This window comes from Papilio machaon, chromosome 17, assembly GCF_912999745.1.
Source record: "Papilio machaon chromosome 17, ilPapMach1.1, whole genome shotgun sequence".
NCBI lineage: Eukaryota > Metazoa > Arthropoda > Insecta > Lepidoptera > Papilionidae > Papilio > Papilio machaon.
This window is the reverse complement of record NC_060002.1, coordinates 1,129,378-1,137,027: the sequence shown is the minus strand read 5'-3', so window position 1 is coordinate 1,137,027 and position 7,650 is coordinate 1,129,378. Positions and strand designations below refer to the sequence as shown.

General features: G+C 34.5%; 3 protein-coding genes across 3 annotated transcripts in view; 1 reads left to right on the top strand and 2 right to left on the bottom strand.

The window, feature by feature from the left end:
• The first annotated feature begins 599 nt into the window (after positions 1-599).
• The window catches only part of LOC106708624 (serine/threonine-protein kinase D1), a 43,286-nt gene continuing 36,235 nt past the window's right edge, over positions 600-7,650 (top strand). The window contains exon 1 of the mRNA XM_045681981.1: positions 600-784. The gene's annotated coding sequence lies outside the window, so the exon portion shown is untranslated. The remainder of the gene's footprint in view (positions 785-7,650) is intronic.
• On the bottom strand, positions 1,416-3,547 carry LOC106708626 (juvenile hormone esterase-like). The gene is made up of 4 exons (XM_045681982.1): positions 3,311-3,547; positions 3,026-3,210; positions 1,875-2,894; positions 1,416-1,617 (listed from the first exon to the last, which is right to left on the bottom strand). Exons 1-4 carry the CDS (start codon positions 3,491-3,493, stop codon positions 1,416-1,418), a joined length of 1,590 nt encoding a protein of 529 aa, XP_045537938.1. The 5' UTR covers positions 3,494-3,547.
• Positions 4,413-6,248, bottom strand: LOC106708839 (esterase FE4-like). The gene is made up of 2 exons (XM_014500404.2): positions 6,004-6,248; positions 4,413-5,686 (listed from the first exon to the last, which is right to left on the bottom strand). Exons 1-2 carry the CDS (start codon positions 6,232-6,234, stop codon positions 4,418-4,420), a joined length of 1,500 nt encoding a protein of 499 aa, XP_014355890.2. The 5' UTR covers positions 6,235-6,248; the 3' UTR covers positions 4,413-4,417.

The window sequence follows — 7,650 nt, the reverse complement described above, 5'->3', positions numbered from 1 at the left end:
TTTAGTTATAACTGCCAAATACCTATCTTGGATTATTAAAAAAAACGGCTATATTATTAACAACCAGAGTTTTATTCTATATTTTTAGGGGACAACATCAAACTGACGAGTTCAAACCTGCCCATTTGCAACAAGATAAAGATAGAAGAACAGAAATTTCTTGTCCTATAGACCTCTTTAACATCAAAAACCCTTTCTCTTTGCACCCACTTCTTGAAATACGAGGAATTTTTTCTGTGTTCTGTGAGGTCACGCTATTTAACCGGTTACACAGACCCATTCGTGCCAAACACAAATTATTGTTATGCTAGGGCTACAACTATATAAATAACTAATACAACTGTCAGTATCAATAAAACCTTAAATCAATTAGAAAAGCAGATTTCATTTAAATTCGAACATGCACTTAAACTACACATTTAAAATAATTTTTATATTAGCGACCATGAAAGGCCTTTAAAATAAGTTTTTTTCGTTCGAAAACTTCAATTAACATCACATTCTTTCTCCAAACAATAATTTTAAATTATTAGATCTTATAAGAATCTGAATTTCTGAACGGTACTTACGTCATGACTGTCATGTCATGTCAGTGAAGTGAAATGTGACGGGTGGTGTTTCATGTTTTGTCTTTTCATGTTACTTGTTGATTTTATTACTTAAATTCAAAGTGAAATAGCTAAACAGTTCAAATACAGTATCGGTGATAGATATGTTATAGTTCTACAAGTGAATAAATCGTCTGGAATTCGTCGTTCACGTGCCTTTGGAGCGTATTGTCCAGGTAACGGTATATTTTGCTTTTAGACGTCGAATGGTATTTATCGTGAAATCATAGGCAATTTGTGACTTATAACTTTCTTATTTGATTGAAGATTTTTATTTTCATAAACAAGTTATATTATTCTTATAATTATTGCAATAAAATCTTGAATAATAAATTTAAAATATGACAAGTTAATGAGTAAAGTTTGACATAGTGCGTCGCATACTTTACATAGAACACGCCGTTTATAAAGCGGCAATTTTAACCAAACTATAAATCTATTTTGTTCTGTATTAAAAGAAGCCTTTATTAGGACAGCAGTAAATAATATATGAGCTTTACACAAAATAGTCACATAAATAAAATTAAATGATGTTTATACCTTGAATCATAGTTTATTACAAAAATTTTACTGAACTGTTATTCAAAATTTATATTTAAACATAGAAAGTGAGACACTTGCAAGATATCTTTCATTTCGCTTATCCCAATTGAATTGAAAAGTTTTTCACTGTACAACTTCTCATTTTTCTTCAATAACAACAAATTTTACAAACATAGTAAAGTATATTATGTATTCAAGTATTTATTGTACCACATTACTTTATTAAGTGTCACATTTGTATATTATGTACATAAATCAATAACTTTAGGAGTTCTCATGTTTTTTGTAGAATTTAGTATATATGTGGTCCCAGAATATCAACTGCTGGCCGGATAAAAGTTGATTTGCAACTGTTTTATCGAACAATAAGTATGGTACTACAGTTATCTTGCCTTCAAAGTCAATAGTGTACGGTACAGGCTCCCAAATGACTGGTATTAATGTGGTTGTCAATGGAGTTGGATCCCTGTAACAATACATTTGTAAGTTTCTAATGCCAAAACACATGTGCAAAATAGATTTTTTGGATCAATCTTACAGATTGCTTATTGAGTTTGGCTGTGCATGGTTAGTTCAAGTATATTATTTGATTGTTAGTTTTACATTAGGTAAAAGAATTGTCATCAAAACTTTGAATGTGTTGTGATTCTTGTCATATTTAAAGTGTGAACACAACTAGTGAAGGAAATATTTTAAAGAATATGTAAATAATGAATAACCTACCCCACTTTTATGAAGTTAGATATTAACTGAATTAGTCTTTCTGAAATCACTTGTTCGTCATCGTTCAGTTGTTCATTTGAGAATAAATACATGTAGAAGTCTCCGTGGCCAGCGCCCGGTATCTCTTCACTCCTCAAACTGCTTACGCTACTTTTGTATGTAAACTTCAACAGGTACACCGGTTGAGTAGCCCTTGAATGCAGTATCGAAGATTTTACAACTGGGTACTCAATGAAAATGTCGTTCACATAATCCACATAGTTCGGAATCAAGTTATCCCCAACCACATTGTCCCCAAAGTAAAATTCCTTCACCAGTTTTGCCAATTTAGCTCTCAAGTCTTCATTCTCAAACTCCAAATTGTTAGGCAGTAATTCTTTAAAGTTCGCAGGAACGAAAGTGAACCTTTTTATGTTATCCGAAATTATTTTAACCTCGAAAGCATTCGAGAAGGCCATAATTATTGGCACGTGGAAGAAGTGCGCGTCCTTCAATATATCCAATGGATCCACGTCCAGCAGACTATTGGTATTAGACTGATCGCGTTCAATACACGGTAGAAACATCTCTGTCACGTTTTTCAAACTTCTGATGGGCAATTGCTGATAAAAATCGGCAAGTTTGTTCGCTTTTGCCTCACCGTTGTATCCTAGTAGAGTGGCTACTTTTACAGCCGTTGAGAAAGGCGTATACGTCACTGAACTAGGGGCTATAGCTGAGCCAGATTCTAAAATCATCCTTTGGAACAATCCGGTAGTAGAACCAGAAAGCAGAAGTAGTTCTACTGCGACGGCACCGGAACCCGTTCCATAAATAGTGACGTCAGTTGGGTTCCCGCCAAAATGTTTAATGTTCCTCTGCACCCAGTAGAGCGCGGCAACTTGGTCCTTCAAGCCGGCGTTCCCCGGCGCCTCGAATGACCCTAGACAGAGGAAACCGAGCACTCCCAGCCGGTAATTGAATGTAACTATGACGAAATTTTCTTTCAGTAAGCGAGATGGTGCCTTGTATGATCCCCATCTGAAATAGTTGTGCATTTGAAGAGTTATGTCCACTATTTGAATATTGCAAAAATTATTCTTAAATTTAAAATTCAGATTTTATGCATTCTGTTTAACCGATAGTCTTAAATACTGATTGTCTTAAATTACCCTCTTTGAAAGTCGCCGTCGTGCACATGAACTATTACAGGGAGCGATTTAATTCCGCGTTGTTGTTCCGGTGCAAACACGTTTACGACGAGGCAGTTCTCTACTCCAATCTCCTCCACTTGGGGACACTTGACGCGGTGTGTCGCCTCAAATATACCGTCCCAAGGAACTATCGGCTCAGGAGCCTGGAATACATTCGTTGTTGTGAAGCTAGCAATATCTATTTGTATTACAGTACTGCGATTTATTCCGAATACAAGTAACATGTTACGAAGTAATACCAACCTTAAACCTATGATGTAATAGTGGAGCGCGGGCGTAGGGAATTCCCAAGAACACATGATGAGGTGGATCCGGGTAAAGATACCCTCTGACTTGACCATGAATCGTCATTACATCGCGATGCGGCCTCTTTCCCCCCAAACATTTCGACACAACAAACAAAACCACCCACTCTTTAACAATCATGATCTCCTAGTACCCATATTTGGTAACAAAGAACTGCACACTAGACTGATTGTAACAAGACCTAATCGTCTATTGAAGGCGAATGTATAGTCTAAAACATTTACTACTCTGTTATGAAAACATCTTGTCGTCTTTGAACAACGTTATTGATATAGTTATACAACTTTTGGGTTGGAAATGACAGTCTGTTTTATTCAATGCATATTTATTTGTACTACTTGTGATATAAATAAATTTACTACGTGGATTATGTTATAACTTCGATTACATATTATATTTTGCAGCGTTTTCTATAATTAAAAAGATGTAACTTAAGATAATAAGAGTACGATGACACGAATACTTTACTACACGAGTGATATTACACGTGTGTTTAGGCAATGGAAACAAACTTTAATTACAGAACACGACTCATAAAATAGATTAGTTATTGTATATTTCACTAAAGTCGTTATACTTGTAAGTTATGTTATTTATGTATTTACTATTTTTAATATTATAATTTAGGGATATTTAATGCACCATTAAATTAAAATATCGTCACAAACATGTTTAACAAATATTTTTTCATATAGAAAACACTGCATTATACTCCTTAGACTAGAAGTTTTGAAATAAAAATAAATATTATTATAGTGAAAGCAAAGGAATAGATATAAGGGCTGGTTCGCACACCGCGATTGTGTTCCACGAAATACGTTTCATAGATCTCATTCCACAGTGTCAGTCGATCGACGTGGAGTCCTTTCAATGGCTTTACTTTTGTGTCGATCAACAACACATCCTCGTTAGTTTCAGTTGTTTTCTCAAATGGTCGCCACTCTATACCTCCAGCATTTGGTTTCCTAAAAGAGAAAATAAATAATATTAGGGAAAGAATATACGCTTATAGTACTAGTTAATTCAGTAACAGTAAGCTTATCATTACCCAGATTTTATAAAACTAATCCATAAATCGGTAACCAAATCTATCATTTGTTTCTCTTTACTGCCATCGGCTGGTATGTTTCCTTCTCGCCAGAAAATGTATCTAGCTAAATCGCCTCGGGATGCCCCATTGATTTTTATCGAAGTTGATATTTGGATTTCATCGATTGATTCATCAGTATGCCTTTGATTTAAATCGCCAACGAACGCAAACTCGTAGAAATAAACAGAAGCTCCAGATGATGTTAAATGTCTAGCGGCTCGGAGCATCGGACCTAAATATGAAGCATCCGTATAACATAGAGAAAGTTCCTCTATTTTATTTAATGTCACATTATCTTTACCAAAGTATTGTTCTCTCAATCTGTTCCCGACTTCCAATCTTTTATTTTCATTTTCTTCAAAGTTTAAATCGTTGGGCAAGATATCACCAAAGTCCTCATTCAGTTCAGATAGACTTTCTTCGGTATGATCTAATGCTTCTTGTAATCCAGCATGACTGGTACTTCCTAACATATACGTCATATTTGTTTTAAGATTTTTAAGAATATTAAATGGAGTTTCAGTTATAAACGGTTTGATTCCGTTTTCTATACACGGTGCGAATTTTATGTCTTTGGCTGCTGTTACCAAAATTCCTATGTTTGAAGATTCCAGTCTAAAAGACTTTGTGGTAACTACACCAACGTTAGGAAGATTCTGTATTAAAATTTTTAAAATTGCATCAGGATCTCTTTCTAATGCCCAATGTGAAAGCACAAAACCACTTTCAACGATTACTTTTGAAACATAATCTCGTGACATGGGCGAAAGTGCCAAATAGCCCGCCAAAGCCCCCCCTCCGCCCTCTCCGCTAACTACAATATTTGATGGATCCCCACCGAAAGCTTCTATGTTATCTTTTATCCATTTCAAAGCCATAGTTAAATCTTTTAGCGCTGCATTACCAGGTACAGAATCATTCTGTGAACACAAAAATCCAAGTGCTCCCAGTCTATAATTTGGCAGAACCAAAATGATACCCTTAGGCACAATGTATTCCGGTCCATATACAGATGGATCTCCACTTCCTACATTCAAACTTCCATCATGAATGTGGAACAAAACGCCTCTTAGTTCTCCGGTTGTCGTAGTTGGTGTCATGATGCTTAACGTCAGGCAATGCAAATTCCCAGCAAGTCGATTTAAGTGTTCTATTTGCGGGCAACGTGATTTGTGTTCCCGTTCGTCATGAACTCTTTCCCATTTTTGCGCTGGTGAAGGTGCCTGTAAACAATATTTGAGAATTGTAACATTTTTGTACAAGGGTATAATTTTTTTTTTTTATTAAAATTAAACAATAATGTAATTTAAGTAATATGCTATTTGCTCGTTTGTTTTCAACTGTGTTATCGATGGGTTTCCTATGAAAGGAAAAAAACACGCTTTGAGAATTATGCAAATATTCCCAGACTCTTAAAATTTCAACCATATTATACACATGCTTACCTCATATGGCTCTTACCTTGTATGATGTTAAATTATTAATTTTTCCAACGAAAGTGCTTTCTTATGTTTTCCTAATTATTAAGTTTTGATCTTACCTCAAAAGGATTATTGTCGCTAAATGATCCATACGGGATGTCATAGAACCTTCGTATTTTTGGTGTTTCTTTGTGCACGAAACCCTTCACCGGTCCGCTATTAGTCGAAATTATTTGTTCCGTATTTTGGTTATCATTACTTTCAGGGTATATCATATCATTGTTTTCTGTCGTTTCATCAGCGATGGTTAATTTTATTATCAGTATTATTAACAATTTGATAGATTTCATTTTTGTGAACAAAAATCATCAATCAAATGGTTTAGCTTTACTATGACTTAATGTTGTTGGAAACTAATTACTTTTTTCCATAATTCATGACTTTTTTTAATAAAATAGAGCAGTGAGCTTTCGTCGAGCTTTTTTCAAGCATGAAACTATACTGACCCTCAAAACAGATACAAGGATAGGCAACCGATAATAAAATATTCGCTGATATGTACAGTTCCGCACAAACTTTCTACGTTTATTATTGCTTTAAATGGGCTGGATAAAATATGCTTTGGTTTTTGTATGTAGAGGTCAATTTGAACGATAAAATACGTACTGTATTCTTCCCCTTCTCTTTTTATTCTTATGAGTCTTATATTTCTTCTTTGTGTTTTAATTTTGATTCATACATTTGAGGTACAGGGCCATCATCGTTTTTTGTTTATGTATTTGTAAAATGTTTGCTAATAAGTACTAAAAATTTCATTATTACGAATCTTGTTCTAAAATATTGTAATACGAGCTGTCCCCCGCGACTCCATCCGCGCGAAATTAAAAACAAACTTTATCTGTGTTCTTCCAGACTATGCTCTACATCTATACCAAAATTCATCAAGATCCGTTGAGCCGTTCCGGGAATACCTTCAAACAAACATCTATCCATCCATCCAAACATTCGCATTTATAATATTAGTAAGATTTTGATGCGAAACCTAGAGACAATATTTGAGGTAATATAAAATGCACTTCTGCATTTGGCATTACCTAAGCCAAATTCATTATCGTCAGGTAAAGCAATGTCAACGAGCACTATCTCAGCACTCGTGGTTTCGAAGATAACAGTTATTGTTGGCTTCCATATTGTCCCTTCACTTTACCATCCTCTCCCCATTGGCCATAATTATTTGGCTGTATGTTTTAACACGCTTTTATGCTTCGCATATCATCATTCGGCCACATAAACATTTATTAACAGTCGGTACAAATAAAATACGGCGTTCGGTAGCGTAATTCATTAAGCCTCGTTCATAGTCGTTCGATCGTCGCGTGAGTAGATTAAATTAACAGAAGTTTAATTGAATTAATGAAACAAATACATTCCCATTAGTCTTCAATTAAGTCTATATGACGTAGTACGTTTGACAAATAAATATCTATTGATTTTTTTCAATACAAAACCTATATACTATGCTATGCTTTGTCAATGTTTTGTGCGATATCTTTTTGATACCATCAACGATCATGATGTGTTTTTTTGAATTGCCAATTTCAAAATATCTAAAAGCAAATGCGTAAAAAAATTGCACAATTTAATTAATACTAAGGGTAGTTGCTAAACACATTTTGGTTCCGAAGAAACGAAGCATAAACATACTTATGTCTTTAAAGCTTTGTTTATATTTGATTAACAAAGTTTTAAGCTTTGATATAACTTTC

Excerpts from the sequence above, each read along its gene's own strand:
- LOC106708626 (XM_045681982.1), bottom strand. The coding sequence starts at position 3,493 with ATGATTGTTAAAGAGTGGGTGGTTTTGTTTGTTGTGTCGAAATGTTTG. Across the intron at positions 3,211-3,310 it reads TATTACATCATAGGTTTAAG|GCTCCTGAGCCGATAGTTCC; the intron begins GTTGGTATTACT and ends AATGTATTCCAG. Across the intron at positions 1,618-1,874 it reads TCTAACTTCATAAAAGTGGG|GGATCCAACTCCATTGACAA; the intron begins GTAGGTTATTCA and ends GTATTGTTACAG.
- LOC106708839 (XM_014500404.2), bottom strand. The coding sequence starts at position 6,234 with ATGAAATCTATCAAATTGTTAATAATACTGATAATAAAATTAACCATC. Across the intron at positions 5,687-6,003 it reads GCGACAATAATCCTTTTGAG|GCACCTTCACCAGCGCAAAA; the intron begins GTAAGATCAAAA and ends TATTGTTTACAG.